The following is a 24,808-nucleotide window of genomic DNA, read 5'->3' as shown; positions in this document are numbered from 1 at the left end:
GGTCCAGGGGCATTCCGGCAACCTGGGGCAGTCCAGCTCATCCCTCCAGACCGTAAATAACAGTGATCACGACTAAAAGGTAAGCAGAAACCTTTTATAACTTCTGCACGATCTGGAGGAGTGAGTCGGGATTTCCGCCCAAGTTGACAGGTGATATTTTTTAATTGCCTCTTACCCAAAAGAACCTGGACTAAGAAAATTGATAAGAGACTAAAAAAAGATAAGATTGAAAATTATCAGGCCTTGTAGATAAAATGCTCAGAAGATGTGTGTGTTCCCAGGAAAAAGAATGTCTGTGTGAGTGAAAGGTCAGGAATGTTCATGAACTCTGGTGCGGAAAAGAGTGCGTGGAGAACTAACCTGGATGCTTGGGGAATAATTGGTGTTGAAATTTGTTACTAACGTGCCGGCTGATAGCATGCGCTGTAGGGGTTAATTTAGGGGAGTATACTGACAAATAGATACAAGGTAATACAAGGTTATTTAAAGAGTTTAACAGAGACTGAAGTGAAATAAGTGAGAAAAAGAGTTTAACAGAGAATACGTGCAGAGGAAGCACAAGATAAGCGCCTGAGGGGGCGCAGTAGAAATACCGTACGTGATAAAGAGATTTAAAGAGAAAAGTGCAAAGTAGCACAGCTGACAGTAAGTAAAAGAGCTCAATAAAGGACGTCATTTTTTAAGAAAAGAGAAAAACTATAAAAAAAAATGAATGAAGAGTTAGTGCAGAATACATGAGAATTAATGAAGCAGAAAATAGTGCAGTAAGGCACCAAATACACGCTTGTGGGGCGTGGGAGAAGAATAAGTAATTAAGTATACAGTAATATGAGTTTTTTATAAGAAAAGAAAAAGAGAGTATTTTCAGTGCAAAGGCACATTAAGCTCACGAGGAGCTCAGTAAGTGAAAAAAAAGTAGAAGAAAGTGCAGAAAGGCACAGGATACGCACGCGAGGCGCGGTAAGACGTAGAAATAAATGAAATATTGTATGCTCAGAGAGGAGCTTGTGAAAAAAAAAATATATTAAGCACAGGATACGCACGCGAGGCGCGGTAAGGCGTAGAAGTAAATGAAATATTGTACGCTCAAAGAGTAGCTTGTTAAGAAAAAAAAAAATAAATAAATAATATATGAGTTGCTGGCAGCGCCGGAGAAGCTGTCTAACGTGAAGAAGAGATACATATTTAAACAGAACACATTGGTGTTAAGTGATTAAAAAGGTTGTTTAAAGCCGCGGAGTGAAAAGTGGCAGAAGTCTAGATAGAGATATATAGAAAGTTGTTTTTAATAATTTTTGTGTATAAAGCTTTTGAAGATTGGTGTGTGGGAGAGCGGAGAGTAATCGGGGAGTTGCAGGCAAAGCTGTGAGGGCTTGCAGGCTGGCTGATATACAAGATTAATGTGAAAGAGTACGAGAAGGAGGAGGCGTTTAGACCCAACAGAAGGACTTGGGAGGTGCATGACAGGCAGAGAGGAAAGTGTGAAACAGAGACAGTGAAGAAAAAGACAGGAGAAGAGACTGCTATGTAAATACAGAGAAGGTAGATATTATTTCAAAGAAAGAAAACTAATAAACAAACATAGCAGAAAAAGACGAGAAGCAGAAAGTTAAAAAATTAGAAGGAAAATAGAAAGTCGGGAGCAAAGACATTAGGAAGTGTTAGGGTTGTAAGAGGAGTAAAGAAATAAAATTGGTTATAAATCAAAAGAGTTAAAGCTTAGATTATAGTGAAAAAGCTGACAGACTGATCAATGCTTGGGACAGTCATTGATGGGAGACTTAAGTGATGATGAAATAATACTCCCAGAACATTACTTGACTGACGGAGACATCGAAACCCAGGGAATCAGGACACATTTTTGGCTGGAAAGGACCTATTTTGACAGTGTAGGAGCAGAACATTGGCAGGACGAACAAGAGATCAATCAGAAATTATGGCAGATTACTAAGGTAATCAATCTGAAGCAAAAGAAAGAACAATTCCCTCTAATTAATTGGGAGCTGCTGATAAGACGTCTGTGGCATCAGGGTTTAACCCCGTGGCTGGAGCTGCTTTGTGCTGATCCTAATAAAGAACTTAGCATACCATTAAATCATTTAATAACACTGCCAACCGATCCAGGTGAAGAACTGTTTCCTAGGTTGACTCTGACTGTGGTCCCAAGGAAGGTTCGGTGGGAAACAGGTAAATTTTTGTATTTAGTTAAAGAAAAAGAAGACGGGCATAACAGTTGGAAATTTAATCCTTTTAAGGGTTTAAAATACAAAACAGGTGTTACAGCCGGCAAGTTATTGGTCTGGATCAGGACAGCCCCTGAGGGACTACCAGAACACCATAGAAACACCTCACATAGCGTTTGTCAGGGTTACATGGGTAACGCTCAAGGTCAAGGTCGGGAAAGTACCCCGCTAGACTTAGTACTAAGAAAATATCCAGGAAAACGCACTAAGGCCAACCAATGTATGAGAAAGTGGCACAAAAGGTCACATGGGGGCAGGCAATGGCCTTTGGAGGGATCATTTGATCCGGTGATGTGTGAAGCAGTTGCGGTAGAAATACAGAAAAAAGAAATTAAAGATCAGCAGAAGAACGTGAATAACAACAAAAAACGCACTGACGAAAAAGAAGTCTTGGCCTTGTTCAAGCAGGAAGCACAGAGGCTACAGCAGAAAAGAGAAAAAATGACAGAGGAAAGATCCAAAGAGACTAAAGCCAGTGCACCGAGCTGGGAAGCAGAGCCACCCCCATATAAACGTCATGATATGGGAAAGACAGCTGGACAATTTGTATTAGGAACTCGTGAAGAGGACCAAGGCATGGATGTGGAGGGCAAATTCACACTGACACTAAAAGCTCAAGAGCCACAAGGAGACAGGTCCTCAGTCTGTCAAATGGATCGTACAAGGTCTCCAAGTCCGAAAGTAGGTGGTCGCTCACCACGACCAGCAGGGGGGGCCACAAATAACAGTGACACGGAGGCAGACGAGGATAAAGAGAGAGACCTGAAGGCTCCGCCTGCACATCGAGGTCCACTGAAAACCGTCCCCACCCACCATAAGTCAGCCGCCTGGACCTTCATAGGCTATAGAGGCTCCGAAGAGTGGCACAAGAGCTTCTGTGACACACTGGATCTGGCCAGAAGAGATAATGAAGAACTAGCTGAGCAGCTTCGGCTAGCGAAGGAAAGAATACAAAGACATAGGGACGCCGAGGAAAGAAGAATATTACAACAATCGACGCCCAATCAAGGGAATCACATTATAGAGCCACCCACCCGAAAAATTTCTGGTGAGATCATCATTGAGAGTGCAAAAGAGGCCCGACTCAGGCAAAGACAACAATGTGTAGCCAAAGACATAGCGGCTTTAGAACAGAATATAACCAACTGGATGGACTGCCTGGAACCAGTCAGTCGCACTCGATCTGGAAGACAGTATGGAGCCCCCACAGAAGAAGAGGAGGACGAAGACCTCATATGCCCTTTGGTGGTTAGAAATGGTCATCATGTGTATACCCCATGGAGCTGGACAGACATGGTGGGGCTGGCCAACAGGCTGCCAGACATTACCCAAGGAGCTGGGAGATGGATAACTGCCTTAGAAGAAGGCACTGCAGGGGTAACCTTGTCTTTAGGTGACATAAAAGCCTTGCTAATGCATGTAATGGGAAAACATGACACTGAAGAATTAGCAGGAAAGGTTGGACTAACACAAATGATGGGCACTAATCAACATGATGAAGTCCCCTTTAATCGCTATAGAAACTCCATGTGGGAAGGACTGAGAAGAAAGTACCCTGAGGTCTTGGATCCCTCTAAATTGGATGATGAGGAGTGGACACCTGAAGAGTGCCCAAAGAAGTTCCTGCACCGATTCCAGAAGAGATGGGCAGAGGAAACAGGAAATGCATGGAACCATTCTCCAGCAACTGAAATCCTGTTTAAAATCACTGTAAAAAAGGCTCTACCAGATGAGGTTCAGAAAGCCCTAGATGGAGTCGTGGGACTATCAAAAATGAATTGGGCTTTATACTCTGAGCATATTTGTCACCATCTTGAAATCTACAAGAAAGAAAAACAAAAAGAAGAAGATGCAGCAAAATCCCTGACGAAAAAATTGGTGCAGATGCAGTTGGGAGAACTAACCAAAGGCAAGAAAGAAAAAACAAAGACCCAGGCACCAATGATGACCCCTGTTCCTTCTGAGCCGGCAAGCACAGGCCCTACGGCAAACACTGCTGCCACCATACAGGCACCTGTGGTAACAGCCACACAGAGCCCCCAAGGAGCAGCAGGAAGCACTCCTACAGGAGAAGTCTCAGCACCAGTGGAGCATCACTATCACTACCATAGCACTGGCACACCCGGAAATGGACCCACCTACAGTCATGGGTGGAGAGGAGAGTCACGGAACTTTCAAGGTCAAAGAGGAGGGTGGCGAAGAGGATCTCGCCAACCTTCATTTGGAAGCAGATTCCAAAACTCAGCTCCCAGGAACAGTCAAGCGGGACCGCCTATGGGATCAACACCCCCAATAGGGGATCAACCCTCTAATGAGTGTTGGAGCTGTGGACAACCTGGACATCGAATGAGAAATTGTCCGGCCCGACCTTGGGTTGGACCCTCTGCCTATTGGCAATAGGGGGGCCTAGAGAAGACAGAGGGGGAAACGGTGGCATTGGCTATTTCGATGATACCTAAGGAAGAGCCAACCGTCACTGTTAATATACAAAACAGAGATTTCCCTTTCATGGTGGATACAGGGGCAACATACTTTTGCATAGGGAAAATGGGCGCTCATCTCCCCCTCTCTGGGTCTGTAATTAAGACCATCGGCTTCTCTGGGAAGACTCAAATAATACCTTTTACACGCCCACTTCCTGTAACGATTGCAGGAAAAACAATTGAAGCACCCTTGTTATACTCACAAAATACACCTGTGAATTTGCTGGGAAGAGACATTTTATGTAAGCTACAAACCCAGATAGTGTGTACCCATCAAGGACTGCAAATACACTTTCCTGACGAAGCACTCGCCAACATTATGGTGCTTATGGACATGGAAAACAAGGTCCGACCTGTGCAACCCATGGTATACTGGCTGAAGTTACAACCAGAAAATTCAAATCTTCAACTGGAATGGGAAAAATGGAAGCCCTGGGCAGAACAACACTATGAAGCAGTATATACACCTAGTTTACCTTTACATGTCACCCTGATGTTCGATGCCAAACAAGAACAAACTGACTATGCATGCTGCTGGGATGTTTTGATGAATCAACGGCTGTTTCACATAACCACCACAGAAATTTATTTAGGCCCCCAAGGGGCCGCAGCTTCTGTCAAGCTAACTTCAGCTGAACAACAATGGTATCAAGTGCCGAATGCCACGCCTCATGTGACCCTTTTAGTCTCAGAAAAGTACGAATCCCATGACCTAGGTCCAATGGTAAAGACAGCCTCAGAAGTTGAAGAATGGCCAAACATGGAAAGTCCACAAGTACATCTGTCAAAAGACCAGCAGTTTATACGAATTAATTTAAAAGTAAATGATGAGGCTATAGCTCAAAAAGTGGAGCTCAATCCTAGACCAGAGGGACAGATGGTGTTATCGGCCCAACAAGAGAAATTGTTAGAGCAAATACCACCAGTGGTGTGGTCCAAAAGCAAAACGGATGTAGGACTAGTAAAAACAGCCTTACCAGTAAAAATAAAAGTAAAACCGGGAGCAAAACTGCCTCACCAAAGGCAGTATCCATTAAAACCTCAGGCTATTGAAGGCATAAAACCAGTAATTAAGGGACTAATGGCAGCTGGAGTTTTAATAAAAACTGCAAGCCCATGCAATACTCCTATCTACCCTATCCCTAAAAACGATACCAAAGAGTATCGGAAGGTACATGATCTGCGTCCTATCAATGCAATAATAGAAATGGATGCACCTATAGTACCTGATCCGCATACTATACTATCAAGCATTCCTGCTGGAGCAAAATGGTACACAGTAATCGATCTGTGTTCAGCCTATTTCAGTGTGCCTGTGCACCCAGACTCACAACATTTGTTTGCATTCACATTTCTGGGACAACAGCTAACGTATACACGGCTACCTCAGGGACTGAACCTGTCTCCAGCCATCTTTAACAAAGTCCTGGCTGAAGATTTACAACACCTTGACATACCCAGTACATTGGTGCAATATATGGATGATCTCCTTATTGCATCAGAGACTCAAGAACAGTGTGAAAAAGATTCATTAATTGTATTGCATGCATTGGCAGATGGAGGTCATAAAGTAAGTAAGGACAAATTGCAGTTCTGCAAACAACAAGTAGAATACTTGGGAAGACAGTTGTGTGGGACCACGCGATGTATAGCCCCAAGCCAAGTGGAGGCTATAATCAAGGCTCCCAAACCCCAAACAGTGGGACAGATGCTTTCATTCCTTGGGATGGCAGGGTACAGTCGGCCGTGGATTTGTGCTTATGCTATAAAAACTGCACCTTTGCGTGCCATGATTAGAGCAGTGGGGCAAACAAGCAATGCAGCTCTCCTCGTCTGGACAGATGAGGCAACGGGAGCTTTTGGGGCCCTAAAAACAGACATGCAATCTGCTCCCGCGTTAGGTAACCCAGATTATGGGAAACCTTTCCATTTGTATGTTACTGAAAAAGCTGGATATGCTTGTGCTGTACTAATGCAGGAAACAAAATGAAGGAAAACAACCATTGGCCTATTATAGTACAAAGCTTGACAACATTGAAACAGGATTGCCACCATGCTATCAGGGTCTAGCAGCAGCTGCCTTTGCATTTCAAAAAGCATCATCCATAATCATGGGACATGCAGTAACGTTGTACACGTCGCATCAGTTACATGCCCTGCTAACCAGTCAACGTTTTGTCTTAACACAAGCTAGACGCACTGGATATGAAGTTGTGTTGTCCGCTCCAGAAATAACAATACAACGTTGTCACACGGTGAATCCCGCCACCAAATTGACCACACCGTTAGATGGTACTCCACATAACTGTGTGGCAGAGACAGAGAAATTTTTGAGAGCCAGAGAACATTTGTATAATCACGCCATAGATGCAGATCTAACCCTGTTCGTGGACGGCTCATGCTTTCGGGATGCCGCGGGATTGCATGCAGGTATGGGGATTGTTAAACTAAACACGGATGGCGAAACCTTTGAATTACTGGAGTCCCAAGGAATTGATCAGCCTTGTTCAGCCCAACTGGCAGAAATCAAAGCCTTAACTATGGCTTGCCAGATAGCTAAAGATCAACGTGTTAATATCTACACAGACTCAGCCTACGCTTATGGCGTATGTCATGTACATGCGAACATTTGGAAACAAAGGGGATTCCTGAGAGCAGATGGCACCCCTGTCACTCATGGAGAAGCGATTTCCCAACTGTTACAAGCTCTCCAATTACCGTCTGAGGTAGCCATCATTAAATGTGCAGGTCATCAAAAGAATAATAACATCATAGCTCAAGGTAACAACCTAGCAGATGACGCAGCTCGCAAAGGAGCACAAGGAGAAAATATGTTTCCCCTGCTAACCATCCAAGATTGTGCCCCACTGGTTTCACTTGACGCACTGATAGTGGCTCAAAGTAGGGCCAGTGGAGAAGAAAAACGAATGTGGGTTAAACAAGGCGCTATTGAGACACGCAGTCAGGGGCCAGCGGACAAGCTGTGGCGCAGTAGTCATGGACATTTTGTGTTACCCACCAATTTATTACGACATGCAATCATTTGGGCCCACGGACCCGATCATTGTTCGCGAGTCCAAATTATGAACAAACTAAAAGCTGTCTGGTGGTCACCATATATGGCAGCTACAGTGGACCGTTTGTTGAATGAGTGTGAGGTATGTGCACAGTACAATGTCCGGAAATCATTCACAGCCCCTTTAGCCCACATTCCGGTCCCTGATGGGCCATTCAGACATCTTATGATGGATTTCATAGACATGGGAGCTGAAAATCGAGTTAAACGAATGAGATATGTTTTGGTAGTGATATGCAGATTCAGCCGATGGATTGAGGCAGTAGCCTCTGCAAATCAAGACCATAAAATGGTAGCCAAATTCTTGTGCCGAGATGTCTTTCCAAGATTTGGCATTCCAGATACTATCTCATCTGACAACGGTAGGGCTTTTGTAGCCAAGGTTACACAAGAAACATTCAAACAATTGGGTATCAAACAGAAGTTTGGGTGTGTTTATCACCCTCAATCAAATGGGGCGGTGGAACGGGCTAATGGCATTTTAAAGAACAAACTAGCAAAAATCATAGCAGACAGCAATGGCAAACTAACCTGGCTGGATGCGTTGCCACTTGCTTTATTGTCAGTGCGCTCACAAACTAACCGACTAACCCATTTGACACCATTTGAAGCTCTTACAGGTCGGCCGATGCCTATTCCATACCTGAGAGGACCCTACGAAGGACCATCGCTGGAGCAGCTACAAGACGAATGGCATAATTATCTGAGACAGTTAACCCAAATACACAAAACTATCTTTTTGCAGGTCAAAGGTGCTACAGAAGACAGAGAAGCAGAGATTCCACTCGAAAATCAGAGCATCCAGCCTGGTGATCTGGTTTACGTCAAAGTGTTCAAAAAGAAGTGGGACAGGCCCCGCCGAGAAGGTCCTTTTAAAGTTATTCTTGCCTCACGTACAGCAGTCAAAGTAGACGGTAAGGACACTTGGTTTCATTTAAACCACTGCTGTAGGGTTGGTGGCCCAGTGCCCCTGCGGCCTCGGCAAGCTCGTCTTGGCAGAGCCGCCGGGCCAAGGGGGGAAGCAAGAGAAGCCAGAGACCCTACAGCAGCACCGAGGGACGGCCACGCCTCCCTGCAGCCAGAAGAAGCACCGAGGGAAGGCCACGCCTCCCTGCAGCCAGGCGAACACCGGCCAAGGCGCTCACAGAGACTGATTGAACAAAGACGACGCACAGCTTCAGAGAGTAGTGGATCCCTGCCAGATAGAGCAGCGACAGACTCAGATGCAGACTCAGAAACAACTGGAGACGCAGGCCAACAGACAGACAGAAATACAGACCGACAGATAGACAGGCCACAGGAGACATCAGACTCGGACAGCAACTTAGTAGATTTACCGACAGAAGAACCACAGGAAGTACAAGCCAGACAAAGCACAGATACACCACACATCCCTAGTGACAGCTCATCTAGTGACGGCTCACTCAGTAGCACATCTAGTAGCACATCTCAACAGTCATCAGAGCAATGATTAAGGAATTATTCAAGGGATTGACAATACTACTGGTGGTCAGTATGGGAGAAAATAGACATCCAAAACATACAACGGAATGTGCCGTGGCCATGGCCGCAATAGCAGCTAAACAAGGCATTCTAAACACAGGAAAAACATATAATTTGGTATACATTAAATCAAAAGCCTACAAGAACATAGGAATACAGGGAAAGCTGGGGGATTACATATTAGGCGAAGCCATTAGCATCAAATGTGAAGAGGAGGGAACACTCAACATAGAGGTAATTTGTGATAAAAGAGGATGCAGGGAAACCAAGCAAGACGTAACTGTTACAGTACATGAAGCCACAAAATGGGTAAAAATCAAACCAAGGAAAAAGAGGACAATTAGAAGCCTAGAAACAAGCAGTCACTTAGGGAGATGGGATCCCAGTACAGACCTAGCCCGTACACAAGGGTTGAAGACCAATTTATTTTACCAATGGTTGAAATTTTCGGCTAGGCAGATCAGTGAAAAGCCTTGCATAGCCTGTTACCGGAAAGGTGTGATACCTCAGGCTAAACCCCTACCTGATATCAACAACTGTTATAGGAGTCCCCAACATAACTCAGACCAAGCAGAATGCTATACACAATGTGTTATGAAAATGGCAGTAGGTGATGAAAAATATGCTGCCGACAGTAAACTTTGTCCAGTGCCTCTAAGTACAGAAGGAACCGTTCCACCTATGATTAAAATAGAGAAAGGGATGATACACCCATTCTGTATAGCTAAAGGCTTAGTAGCACAATACATAAGCGATTGGCAGGTAGGGACGACCCAGCCAAAACACCACATACAGTGTATGCAAAAGCAGCAAGAATACAAACCGGCCAAAACAGCATGGAACATTACCGTCTGTCACACCCTGCCAGCAGCAGGCATACAGTGTGAACAAATAGTACCGGCCACAGGGGGGTCTGTAATTGGACTGAATCTCGCCCATGCTTCATGGGTATCTACTCCAAATTTAGCTAAGGGAACGGTACCCTTAGCTGACATCTTTTGGATATGCGGACAAAAAAGGAAACTCCTGTCATCGCTGTCCCCGAATTGGAAAGGCCTTTGTGCTCCTGTGATGCTCACAGGAGCAATAACAGTAATTGAAATGCCAAATTCAATACAACCCATGCCACGTAAGAAAAGAGGAATAATGACGTTTAAAACAGACTACAACGTCACAGTAAGAAACGGGATACCAGAAGGGATACCCCGACAGTTAGAAGCCATAGACAGTAGCAGAGTTAAAGCAGATGAAGACGCGGATAAATGGGGATGGGCATTGGCGCTGTTCGGGGTTACTCCAAAAATCCATTCTAGGTTCCAGGAGGTGCAGTGGATTAATTACTTGTGGTATAATCAGCAAAGATACCTGAACTGGACATTGGCAGCAGTAGGAGCCTTAACCGAACAACTGCACGCCACCTCGCTAATGACAATGCAAAATAGATTAGCTATCGAGATGATGATGGCTGATGAACAAGGAGTTTGTATTATGATCAAAGCCACCGAATGTTGCACAGCTATTCCCATGCGTACAGGGGAAGACGGAAATTTGACAGAGCTCTTAATCACACTTGAAGAGATGCAACAGGAACTATTAAGTAACTCCATAGGAGGGAGAAATGAAAATGACGATTCTGGATACATTGTAGGGAATGGAATGAATATTGGCCCACTATTTTCACTGTTTGGGACTCTAAGGAGAGGGTGGATATCATGGAAAGACTGGTTATATCAGATAGGTGTAATCTTGGCACTAACAGGGGTGGCGGTCTTGCTGGTAATATGTTGTGGTATTCCCTTGATAAAATTTCTGGTCAATAAACTGATTGCATCTACAGTAGGACAGCTCCCACTGTTAGCCATCCGAGCCCTGGAAGAAAGCACAAACGAAATAGACAGAGAACCAGAATATATGGAAATGGATGAAATACCAATTATCCTCCCCGACAGCCCCCAGCTACCTAATATTGTGGCGTATACCCCAGATAGGGAGGACTGGGATGGACCGTGCTTGGTGATATTGTAGACGAGGAAGAAGACATGCACGCACATTTACATTCACACACATGCACCCACAAAAATGAGGGATAGGATAGACAATATCTGAAAGAATGACATGGAGCTGTAATAATGAACGTATATGTATATTACTAGGACACAGGAGTATGGCTGAGAGACCAGACTCCCCTGATCAGGGACCTATGCCTGATCTGCCTCTATCAAGTCTGATTGGACTCTCAGAACTGTTTGGAGAAGAGGATATACAGGAGGGATGGTCGAGACATGATTGGTCGCCACAGCCGCCATCCATCCAGCAGCTAAACCAGTTGGCAACAGAAGGATCTTCATCGTTCCAGCACCTGGCGATGACGGCTTCACAGAATCTGCCTGCAGCAAGAGTTGGCCCAAGGACTCCACCATCACCTGAAGGACCTTTTGGACTCAGGAACACACCCCTTCTGCAGATGCCATGGAGACAGTCACATGTGCCAGTGGCAATGATACCCTCCAGGGGAGGCAGCCAAGGTCGGCCATATGCAGCAACTGCCCAAGTGCATCCTAGACCCAATTCACTGCTAGGACCTGTCCCCAACTTTCCACCCCCAAGGCAGGAGAGATATTCTGATCAGCCCAGTGCCTCTGGAGGAGGATCAGCAGGGGTGGACCTTAGCCGAACTCACCCACCAGGACAGAGGGGAGCTTTGTACAGGCTGCTAAATGCCCAGAGTGTCCCAACCACTTGCCTGTGCGACATCAACAATATTCCCCCCACACACGAAATGCTTTCCCCCTTGTACTTCCTGTCCCCTGGACTGCACAACCTTAATCTGGTCATGGTCACCCCACTGGACATGGCAATCTTGGTTCGAGAGCTTCGTCTTCCACAAGAGTCTGTTCCAAAAACCTTGGAGCAGCTCCTGCCCCTCACAAATCACATTCCCCATGGGGCTATTTGAGGAAATCATGCCACAACTGAGTCAGACAGCTGCATACCTGTTAAGGATACACCGTGACAATGCCAACATCTCTTGTGCTCAGGAGGGCCTCCATACTCAACTGTGTGGTCTTCAGTCAAGTATGGACATGCTAGCCAGCATGATGGAGCATATGGAAAGGGAACAGCTAGGGCTGGCCACCACCACCCTGAATGTGGGCAAGAATTCTCTGGGGGCCCTGTACAACCTGGCCAAGCAGCACAAGGAGCTGGAAAGATCCATCAGAGCACTGCACGACTGTCTGAAAGCCAGAATTCCTGATCCTTCCCCCACTACCCCTGAAAGGCCAACCTCCCCATATTCCCCAACTTCTCCCAAAACTTCAGATGCTGAGTAAATGCTGAGGAGCGCAGACTGACGTAATGGCACTGAAAACGGACTATGATCTTGGTTCTTGAGTTTGAATTGCGGACTGGTTCCAGAAATCCGAGTGTAAATAAAAACAAAGAAAGATATATGTTAGTAACGAAGGTCGGGTAAATGTCTGTCCTTACCATCATCTGCGTAACACAGATAAAGCTAAATGCGTACACATAGATATCACATTGCAAAGTTATAAAAAGGGGACCCTTACACGGCGTGTTTGTAGATTTAGTAGTAAAGATGCACCATAGGGACCCCTTTTTCTTAAATTATAGCATGCCTCAAGAGACATGCATCGCCTAAATTTGGCGTCTGGCCAAAAAGGGCATTAGAAAACAAGCTGAAAAAGAAGAAAAACAAAGTGGAGAATGTTGAGAAATGGCCTATAATGAAAACCATTATATGATTGACTAAGGCAAATGACTTAAGGACGGACATGAAGGGAAACCATTTATGGTGTTTATCATTTAACTAGACATAGCTGCGCTAACCTTAGAATAGTTTCTTGATTGGTTGACTAAATAGTGGTAACGTAGGGGTTATTTGATGCATTTAAATAATAAATGTGTGACGCTTTAACAAAATAATATGTAGAACCAAGTATAATGGGTTGGAGCCTCTGGTTGAGTGAGTCAATAGATGCCAGAAGATGATTGGTTGCACTGATGTCAATGTAAAGCCTTTACTTTGCCATGATTAAGAGGTTGCTGTAACTTGTTTTATGTGGCCATTCTAAGTGCCTTGAATTACACCAAAACTCAATGTTTGAATGTCACCTTGCGTTGATATAATCCAGCTAATTGATCACCTTGTGCCTTAGTAGGTAGGTTCACCTGCACTTAAACTTAACTATATTTACCGTGTGAAGTATCACTTATATTTATATCCGCACCAGAGTTATCAGTAATTTGAGTGATGTGTTTTTCTTTTTTATTGCAATGCACAAATGAAGATGTCTTGTCAGTAAACAACCCAAGAGTATAGTTGATGTAATGGGACTCTTTCGAGTCCCAGAGGAGACACTGTAGAAGAATTTTTAGGTCCTTATTTGAACTATGATGAACTATCAAGTGTCCTGATCTGAACTGTATGTCCTCTGGCTGAACTAGCAGGTGTTCAACCCAAAAAAAAGGGCTCTATTAGTCATTCGGTCTGTCAGGGGCTTTCCAAGGCCTTTTAGGTGCTTTCCCGCAGGCCACGTGCAGGGGCCTCAGGCCAGCTGCACCTGTGGCTGAGGCCACGTGCGGGGGGGCCTCAGGCCAGCTGCACCTGTGGCTGAAGGTCTTTTAAAAAAATCAGTTGTAAATCCTTCACGTTTTAATGCGAGCGTTTGTCACATTGAAATAATGGCCTAACACCTGCTTAGGGTTCACTAGAGGACGCTTCCAATAGAAAACCATGTCTTGGGAATGAAATAAATAAAAAAGTCAAAGGAGGAGCGATGCCCGCGGGTCTCCAATAAATAGATGAGCGCGGTTGTCACATATTCAGTCTCTCTAGAGGACTCAGTTTGTCTAAGCTCTGTGTCGAAGGCTTAAATAAACTTAAAAACTCTGTGCATTTTATCTTGCTTAAGGCTGAATTATTCTAAAGTGTTGTGTCCTTTTCTAGCATATCACTTGCAATTAGTTTGTGTTATCTAAAAGACGACATCCCGAGAAGACGAAAGACGAACCACGACAATTTCTTAAGTCAGATCCTCTTACCCATATAACAACAACTTGGCTTACCTCACTTTTGATTTTTGTACATATGATCAAAAATAACTCATGTGATCATCACTGTTAATCATTCATAAATCACATCTCTTAATCATTTCTTGAGTTTACCATATCAATACCGTAAATTACTTTTTCAATCATCGATATGATTAGAACACTATTACACTCTTAACAATATAAGCACACGTCATTGTTTTCACCACAACAGTTATTTCTGGAAATTTCCATCTGTAGTGGAAAGTCCAGTGTGATCTTACTTGCTTCTGAAAAGTACCAAACTTTCTGTGGGTTAATCTAATAATATGTCACCCAATGCCAAGATGAGATTTAAGCTGAAAGTCACCTTCTCTGACAGTGGGCATGACAAATTGTGTGGCAGTGAAAGTGTCAAGGTGCACGTGTAGGTGCTCAGTGGGTGTTTCTGTGAAGGCTCTCAGTTGTCCAGATGGTTTCCATAGTAGAGAAGCTTGAATCTTCGACTGGACTGGGTTGCTTGACGTGAGGATGCTTCAAATCGCAGAAGCTTCCTCAGCTAAAATTCTTGCTCTGGTAGTCTGACTTCTGCCTTGACTCTTGTAGAGAAGAACAAACAGAAGCCACAAAAGCTGGAGTTTTAAACCTAACCAGATCCCTCCTACCGAGAGGCAGACTGCTATTGGCTAGTGACTAAACAACTGCTTTAATTAGCACCTATTGTGCTCTAGTTAGCACACTCCTAATGACAGGGTAGCTGTCCCTCCTAACGATGGGACTGACGGCTCTCCTGATGGCTCTCCTGATGGCTCTCCTGACGGCTCCCCTGATGACATGAATGACTCATTACCATGCACAAAAGACTGAAACTGCTTTGACCTGAGTACCCCATTGTAAACAGGGGACAAAGCGTGTCTCAGACCCCCTCCCTGGTTAAGGTTGGGTTTCAACTGTTTCACATACAATGCCTCCTTCACCCCTCTCTCAAACTATTTCTTCTCTCTTTTAACTTCCTTGCCCTCAAACGTGTGGTTAGTGTCTTTAAGGTGGAGATGAACTGCAGACTGAGGTCCACTGGTGCCCTCTCTGCAGTGCTGGTATAGCCTTTTGTGTAACGGCTGCTTAGTCTCACCTATGTAGTGTTCATTACAGTTTTCCTGACATCTGATAGAGTACACTACATTGCTCTGTTTGTAACTAGGGATTCTGTCCTTAGGTGAACTAATTTCTGTCTCATGGTGTTAACAGGTTTAAAGTAAACTGGGATTTTGTGTTGTCTGAAGATCCTCTGTAGTTTTTCCCCTACTCCTGCTAAATAAGGGAGAGACACTCCTCTTCTTCTTATCTCCGTCTCCTGTCTGTCTGGTCTCTTTGTTCTCTGGGACTTCTGCACTTCATCCAGGGACCATCGTGGGTACCCACATATTGTGAGGGCTTCCCAGACAAGTTGTTGTGATTTAGCCCTTCCCTCTGTAGTTGTGGGCACCTGTACGGTTCTGTGTTGAAGAGTCCTGATCACCCCGAGCTTGTGTTCAAGGAGGTGGTTTGAGCCAAAGATCAGATATTGATCAGTGTGAGTGGGTTTTCTCTAAACCCCTATCTGGAGCTGCTTGTTCTCTCCAATTGTAACATCACAGTCCAAGAAGGCTAAATGGTTGTTTCTGGCATCCTCACGTGTGAACTTAATATTGGAGTCCACTGACTTGATGTGCTCTGTAAAGTCCTCAACTTCCCGTTGCTTGATTTTAACCCATGTGTCATTGACATATCTGAACCAGTGACTGGAAGAGATGCCCATGAACGATGTCAAGTCTCTCTTCTCCACTAACTCCATGTACAAATTGGCCACAATGGGGTATACTGGAGACCCGATCGCACAACCATGGAGTTGGTGGGTGAACAATCCAATGCTTGGTTAATTCTGCTTCATGATGACAGCAAGAGAAGACATTGAAGGATCAAAAAGTGGCCTCGCTATGAATGCTTGGCTGCCACAAGCCAGTTATTCCTGTGGTGACTTTTCTGTCACCTCCTGCTTAAAACCCAAAAAGTCAGAAGGATCATGAGGCCCCGCGTGTGCTTTCATGGTCTGTATTCATAGTGAAAAGTTCTGCTCTACAGGAGGTTTCTGTCCTCCCTGAGCTCGCTTTAGGACACCTGCATTATCGTTTGATAGGTGTACCACCCCACCTGCCACAGTCCCTGGAGCGCATCACGCGTGACACCAGAAGCGACAGCATGCTCGAAGCTCGCCGACCCACCTCACTGGGTGTAGTGACCCCATCCTCCCCAAAAAATATATGTTTTTGTGGAGATAGGGTTTGCAATCAAGATTTCCTGAAGTAATTGATCCATAAACTGAAATCCGTACTTAAAGTGAAAGAAAATATATGTCATGAAAGGTCTTCATGTTTTCCAACTTATGTTTTGCGAGATCTATGTTCATGTTTCGTGGGATATTTTTTTCACGGTTTGCAGCAAAATTATTAACAGTTTGCGGATATTCACGGTTTGTGTTAATTTTTATTAATGATTTGTGGGTAATTCACGATTTGCAGAAGATTCACATTTTGGGGGTCAACAGGGGGTGGCAAGGTTAGACCTTGCCCTTGTGAAGCACCTTGGGGTGACTTATGTTGTAATTTGGTGCTCTGTAAATACACTGAATTGTGGATACATGGTGACAGCAAATTCTCCCAGACATGACCTCACACTGAATTAAACCAAATAATCTACACATGTACATTTTGATTGTGGATTTTGGTGGTTTACAGAAGCAGAATTACAGAAACGGTCTACTTGATATTATGATGACAAACATATTATGATATTATGATGACAAACAAAGTTGCATTAAAATACATATGCCATGATTCAAAACTACAAATAATAACGTTAGAAATTCTGCATAATTTATTTTAGGAATTTTACTCCATAAAATTCAAACAAATTGTTTAATTTGTTTCATACAAATGAAACAAAATGTTTCATTTGTATGCCAAAAACTCAGTTTCTGAATAATTTTGACACAGATTTGCGGATTTCAGCTGATTGTATTCCATAAATGACAGGCTGGAGGCTACCTGGGATCATACGTAAGAGAATGGAAAACACTTTCCTGTAATATGTGAACTGTGGGAAGCGATGCAGAATAATGGTTGTAAATCCACAAACTATCATGATCAGATAGACGGTGAGATGAGTGCTGCAGGTCTTTAAGGCCTTCTTGTTCAGAGATTTGTTCTTACTGGTCAGACAGACGACTGTAATCTTAGTGTACGTGAGAACGATGCTGCTGATAGAAGATGTAAATAAGACCACAGTGAAGGTGAGACCGTAGACATTATTGATGAAGACACTGTCACAGGATAGTTTGAACAGTGAGGCGTTGTCACAGTAAAGATTTGTGATCAGAGTCCTGCATCTGTTGAGTCGGACGGACAGACCGATCAGAATCCCGACCAGAACAAAACCCACTCCCCAGGCAGAGAGCGACAGCTTCCACACCATGTTAGTGGTCATGATGGTGGTGTAGTGAAGAGGATTACAGATGGCCACATATCTGTCAAAAGCCATAATCATGAGCACAGTGTGAGTCGTGGTTCCATACAAGTGTGTTAGGAATGCTTGGACGACACACTCGTTATAATTAATGATACATTCAGATGTGGACATCAACATGTCTGAGAGGAAACGTGGTATCACGACACAGTTTCCCAGGATGTCGTTAAGTGACAGGTTACAGTAAAGGAGAAACATGGGCTGGTGAAGGTTCTTATTGATAAAAATCAGAAGTGTGATGCCTGCGTTTGCCACCATAATAAACATGAAGATGAAAAAGAGGACGACAAAGACGGCATGAACGTAATCCTCAGAGATATTTAGTCTCTCCAGCTGTAGCACCAAACTGTTGTAGGTGTAGTTTTCCATCATCCTGAAACCACAATAATGAATCATGAAGGCCAAAGAAAATGTTGCAATCTGGAATTTAGTAAAAAAATAATAATAATTTGAATATATTAAAAGTTTTTGATGTTCAATAGTCTTTGACATTAAAAAATATTTAAGTGAACAGAATTTGTAAAATCGTTCATTTATGAGCTCAAATTAAACTCCTAAAACCTGAGCTTGAACAGGAATCAGGTTTTGTGAAATAAAAACGATGCCCCTGTATGTGGAGGCAGGGTCTGAGGAGGTGAGGTTCTGTACTTAAAGAACGTGTGGTTATTTCTAACCATGACTATATGAACATTAAGGCTGCAATAATTTGAATCCACAAAGGTTGACAGAAGAGGAGACTAGAGGCTGACCTTTAACCCTTCCAGATTCAGGATAACTGCACTGAAAGTCTGGTTCTCTATAGAGATGATCCCAGAGAAGGTCATGGAAAGAAAATTTATGAACTGAGTGCTGACAGAGGACACAAGGGCTGAAATTCTGACACAATAATGCAATAAGATGGAAATTTAAACCTTCAAAAAATAATAATAATTAAACCTGACTGCATAAAAACAAAAGACAAGAAACACAGTCACAAAAAACAAAAGATAAGAAATCACTGAGCTGTTTGGCTGGTTGGGAAATACTGACACTTGTTTTCCATCAGAACAGATCGAACATCACGCTGTGCGTTAGAGTGTGTGTGTCTCTTCTTACCTCTGGAGATGTGAAGCTTTCGAGGTGAACAACAGTTTTTATCAGCTCCATGAGCAGCTCACTGATCTCCAGCATGACTGGTGTCAGTTGAAGACGTTGCATCAGAATGATGTCATTCTGTTTTTCAGTAGTCAGCCGACTCAACTTCTAAACCAAGTTCTGTTCTCATCAACGTGGGTAGGCAGCTAGCATGTTTACAACCCCAAAAATCATAAAATGTTTGGACGGTACGAAAAAAGCATTCATTTTCTGCTGCTTTCTCGGGTCACAGTGGAGGAGAACAAGCAGCTTATCCTACACCACTAGCCTCAGCCAAGTCCTCTTAACTCTGGCATCCTCACCAATGCCCGAACCACCTCAGCTGGCTCCTTTTGATGCAAAGAAACAGTGGATCTGCTCAGAGTCCCTCCCAGATAGTTGAACTTCTCACCCTGCCCGGGACGGGAGCGTAAATCGTCTGGTAAATTCAGAGCCTCACCTTCTGGCTTAACTCTTTCATCACCACAACAGTCTGGTACAGCATCCGTAAAACGTCCTCTGCTGCCCCAATCAGTCCATCCATCTCACACTCCAGTTTCCTCTCACTCATTAACAAGACCCTGAGATATTTAAACTCCTCCACCTGGGGCAATGACTCTCCCCTGACCCAGAGGGGACAGTCCACGCTTCTCCTGCAGACCACACTGGTGCTGATTCTCAACCAAATCTCTTCTCTCTCGGCCTCAAATCTGCTCAGTGTGCATTTGAGGTCACTGCCTCATAAATCCAACAGAATCACATCATCTGCAAAAAGCAGAGATGCAACAAAATAGGCTTTCTCAGGGAGGCTGAGAAGTGTGACTCCACTGTAATTAGAACACAAGACCCCAGTTTGCCAATCCAGAGGTACTTTCCTGGACGTCAATGTGACGTTGCATAAGTGTGTCAGTCACGACAGCCCAACAACATCCAGAGACTTCAGCATCTCATTGTGAATGTCGTTCTCCCTCAGCATCTTCCAGAGGAGTTTTGTTACTACCTCAGTCACTTCCACTAGGGTAATGGCACCAGATCTGCCTGAGTCTTCCATCCATGTGTCCTCAAACAAGGTATTTCAGTGGGTTTGAGGAGATCCTCAAGCTGTTCTTTCCACTGCCTGACGATATTGTCAGTCCAGTTTAGCACTCTCTTTCTTGAGCTACTAGACAGTTTGCCAGCACCACTTTGACGCTGAATGAAAGTCATTCTTCATGGCCTCTTCAAACTCCGACCTGTTGCGCTGCCTTGGTTGCTCTGCTCTGCTTTCTTTTGCTCTCTCTCTCTCTCTATCTGTTCCCCAGGCTCTGCAAAACAGAGCTGATTACCCACACCTGTTATCAATCATCCTCACCTATATTTAAAGCCTGGTTCAGCCACTCCACCTCCACCAGAAGTATTCATCCTGTGGTATCCTGGATGAGATCAGGACATGAGATATCTCAGAAGATATCTCACTTACAGATTGCAAATGCATTCTGGTGCTTACTCAGGTCTATTCCAAAACAATCTCAAAAAATTAATTTTTTTGTTGGCACAGGTCAGTTTTTCCACCCCAGATAAGGTGGTAAACCTCAGTAATACAGCATAGAAGTCCTTATGTTTCAAGTGTATGGTACCATAGACAGTATGCACACACTATGCAAAGGAAACATTATGCAAGGGACACAGAATTTTTTTATATAAGAAGTTCTGAAACTTTATATCAGCAATAAATAAATATGTTTATTGAGTAACAGGGCCTGTAAATTACTTCTTTAAGGAAGGAAAGTTAGCATATACAACTTCATTACTGACAGATTTTACTGTGTTTTCAAATTATATCCCAAATAGAACAGAGTATTTCTTGACAGAAATGTTTGAATATTTTGCTTGCTGAACATGAATTTTAGAATCTACTGGCACGAGACACTATACAATCTTATTTAACCATTATTGTTGTGTGTTGGGGGGTTTGGCTGGATATTTTGGTGTTGTTTTCTTTTCTTTGCTCTCCAGGTGGTATGCAAACTGTTTTTTTCTGTGGAGAAGGTGCTGGCAGAAGAGTCCTTCACCCTCATCAGCATTATTGGCTGCACTTGTGGAGGATGTTCACGTGCAGGCCTAATAACTTGCAGCACCTGTGGATGATGCTCACGTGCAAACTTAAAGACTTTCAGCTGAAGCAGATAATGAGATGGCGTTCTGCATTTAAGCCATGAGTGATTCAAGCAGAATTGCCGGTAACTCGACCTTGTGACGTTCGTTGAGGACCGCGCCTGGGTTTGACACATCGTGCCTGTGAAGGAGGATGGGTGAGGGACACATGCTGTCAGCACACATCAGAGGTGATGATTGTCTGAATAAGTGTTAACAGTAATTTGGTATTTTGTTACGCAGTATATTTGAACATTGATGAGAATTGTGCAGCTCGCTTCTCACTGCTGTGGCGTACGGAATGATGATCCTCCACCTGTTGTGAGAAGCTGCTCATTTACATAAAGCTTAAATTCAGACCTGAATGTGTTGCTGATAGTGTGTGCCTTTGAAGGATATTTGTTGTAGCTGTTGACTTACCTCACCTTTTCCATCCTTCACAGAGTCAGTTTGTCGTATCCACCTGGGGGGTGTTCGGCGGTGAGTCTGGGTCCAGAAGCGTCGGGCTTCGATCCATTTGGGTGCTGGAGAGTGCGCCGTCCTTCACCTCGGCAGACAACCGCACATTTATGTTGTACACAAATTATTGCACAGAAGGGAAATAAATTTGTTTTGTTTTTGGAACCGCTTTCTGGTTATTTAGTGCTGGGTTCAGTCAGACGCTGGTCCGCTCCTCAACTCGCGTCTGCACATAACAATTATAGTACAAACCTCGGGATAATCGGGCTGATGTGAATCAACTGCAGGCACACACTCAACCCACTGATCAGATGGAGGATTCACTGATTCAACAACTCTTATGGCAGGTTGCTGTTGGGGGGGAAACAAGCAGTAATCCAAAAATATTATCACAAGCTTATCTTCATAAAATCTCTTTCTGGGCACTGACATTACTTAAACTTCAATTGCGTCAACACCTAATAAAAGAGAGTATATATTTTAGTCATGTTTTAGTCAAAATATTAATTAGGCCTGTGCCTCTCTGTGGCTAACGTTAGCTCTGTGCTAGTCAAAAATGTGTTAGTTTGGTTCCCATTAATCTATGGCTGGCATAATTAAGCTTCAAGCAAGTTTTGTTATTTCTGGCTAAAACAAATTTGTGCTCATATCAGGTTCCGTTACCTTCTTTTGATATTCACAGCGTCGATATCACGGCACAAAGGCCCAGCCATTTGAAGCTAGCTGCTACCTCAAGGGTAGCTATCTGATGGTTCTTTGTGAGGAATCCCAGTCGACGAGCGCCCAGCATTAGTCTCCTCTTCTGCTCTCAGTGGTCTCTTAATCACAGTATAGAGACTGAACAGGCGAATTAACTTCTTCTTCCTTCTTCTTCCAATAGATTCCGGCAGGCTATACGCTGGCATAGCATAATGCTGCCCCCCACAGGTAATAGATAAATACTTTATCTCATGTGAGACTCTCAAATAGAGGTTGGTGGAATGGAGGAACTTAATCACAGCTTTGTCCACTAAATGCGAGTAACTGCCCTCAGAAAAAATTGACCTAAAAGAAAACTCAGTCAATCCACAGTCTGACAAATCTTTAAACAATTTCCGCCTATCACTAGAATACATAGGACAGCACATTAAAACATGATGAACACTTTCCAACTGACCACACTGACACAAACCATCTGGATGTTTTCCTTTTCCTTTTCACTTTTAAATATGCTGCCAACCCACAATGCACCAGTCTCAATCTAATCAATTTGACTTGATCCTTACGACAGGATGAGGAGAGGAGTCTCTTATTTTTAATCGAAGGCTGACACATAAAATAGTGCCGCCCTACCGACTCACTCTCCCACTGCTTTTGCCACTTCTGATCACTCAACTCTTTAAAAATACTACAACAATCAACCTTTCCCAAAGGGATATTAGCATCAACTTTATTTTTCAGAAGGGACTCTTTGGCCAATGAATATGCGATCTCATTACCTAAAATGCCAGAGTGCCCAGGAATCCAAGTGAAGGTTACACAACAGCCAGCTGACTCAACGCGATGGAGGCAAGACAGAATCTCTAGCACGAGGTCAGGACGAGCTCCTCCCGAGGCTCCGCCCATCCAAGCTTGCAATGCAGCTGCAGAATCAGAATAAATATGACACTCAGAAGTCTGTTACTTTGTACCCACTCTAACGCCCACCATATGGCTGACAGTTCCGTTGAACATACAGAAGAGCAATTAGTAACACGGGTACTCTGCCTTATATGATTATTCATAACATAAACCCCAAAGCCTGCCCTACCAGAGCTTGGATCCCTAGACCCATCTGTAAAAATGTGGCACATACTAACTGTATTCTGAGATACAAATCAATTTACTAAATTGCTGACTACAGTCTTATTCAGCCCCAGAAGGTCCAACTCAACATCTGGTACAGGCAAAACCCAAAAAGGAATAAGAGACCACACTGGCCCTATCACCTTATTTCCCTTGACAGCCCTTTTAACGACCTGCCGGACATCAAAAAGGAAATTAGATTTATCCTTCTTTTTACTAAATTCATAACTCTCTTCCAATAAACACTTCGCGGACGAGTTATGCGCAAGTCCTGACAGCCTGGCCCAGTACTGAAGACCCAACTTCTCTCTCCTAACACTCAAAGGGGTCTCTCCCATTTCGACTAACAGTGCTGGGATAGGAGTAGTTCTGAAGGCACTGCTACAGATTCTCAGAGCTTTTGCTTGGATCCTATCAAGCTTGAGAAGTCTGGATTTAACCGCAGCACCAAAAACAAAACAACCATAATCAATCAATCAAACAATCAATCAATTTTTTGTATATAGCGCCAAATCACAACAAACAGTTGCCCCAAGGCGCTTTATATTGTAAGGCAAGGCCATACAATAATTATGTAAAACCCCAACGGTCAAAACGACCCCCTGTGAGCAAGCACTTGGCTACAGTGGGAAGGAAAAACTCCCTTTTAACAGGAAGAAACCTCCAGCAGAACCAGGCTCAGGGAGGGGCAGTCTTCTGCTGGGACTGGTTGGGGCTGAGGGAGAGAACCAGGAAAAAGACATGCTGTGGAGGGGAGCAGAGATCGATCACTAATGATTAAATGCAGAGTGGTGCATACAGAGCAAAAAGAGAAAGAAACAGTGCATCATGGGAACCCCCCAGCAGTCTACGTCTATAGCAGCATAACTAAGGGATGGTTCAGGGTCACCTGATCCAGCCCTAACTATAAGCTTTAGCAAAAAGGAAAGTTTTAAGCCTAATCTTAAAAGTAGAGAGGGTGTCTGTCTCCCTGATCTGAATTGGGAGCTGGTTCCACAGGAGAGGAGCCTGAAAGCTGAAGGCTCTGCCTCCCATTCTACTCTTACAAACCCTAGGAACTACAAGTAAGCCTGCAGTCTGAGAGCGAAGTGCTCTATTGGGGTGATATGGTACTACGAGGTCCCTAAGATAAGATGGGACCTGATTATTCAAAACCTTATAAGTAAGAAGAAGAATTTTAAATTCTATTCTAGAATTAACAGGAAGCCAATGAAGAGAGGCCAATATGGGTGAGATATGCTCTCTCCTTCTAGTCCCCGTCAGTACTCTAGCTGCAGCATTTTGAATTAACTGAAGGCTTTTTAGGGAACTTTTAGGACAACCTGATAATAATGAATTACAATAGTCCAGCCTAGAGGAAA

General features: G+C 43.9%; 1 protein-coding gene across 1 annotated transcript; it reads right to left on the bottom strand.

Annotated features, from left to right (window-relative positions):
- Positions 1 to 17,363: 17,363 nt before the first annotated feature.
- On the bottom strand, positions 17,364 to 18,305 carry LOC117516474 (olfactory receptor 52N5-like). Its single transcript, XM_034177385.1, has one exon. It carries the CDS (start codon positions 18,288 to 18,290, stop codon positions 17,364 to 17,366), a length of 927 nt encoding a protein of 308 aa, XP_034033276.1. The 5' UTR covers positions 18,291 to 18,305.
- Between the last annotated feature and the right edge of the window lie 6,503 nt (positions 18,306 to 24,808).

This window comes from Thalassophryne amazonica, chromosome 9, assembly GCF_902500255.1.
Source record: "Thalassophryne amazonica chromosome 9, fThaAma1.1, whole genome shotgun sequence".
NCBI classification, from domain to species: domain Eukaryota; kingdom Metazoa; phylum Chordata; class Actinopteri; order Batrachoidiformes; family Batrachoididae; genus Thalassophryne; species Thalassophryne amazonica.
Note: the sequence above shows the minus strand (reverse complement) of the source record. Positions and strands in the feature narration are given on the sequence as shown.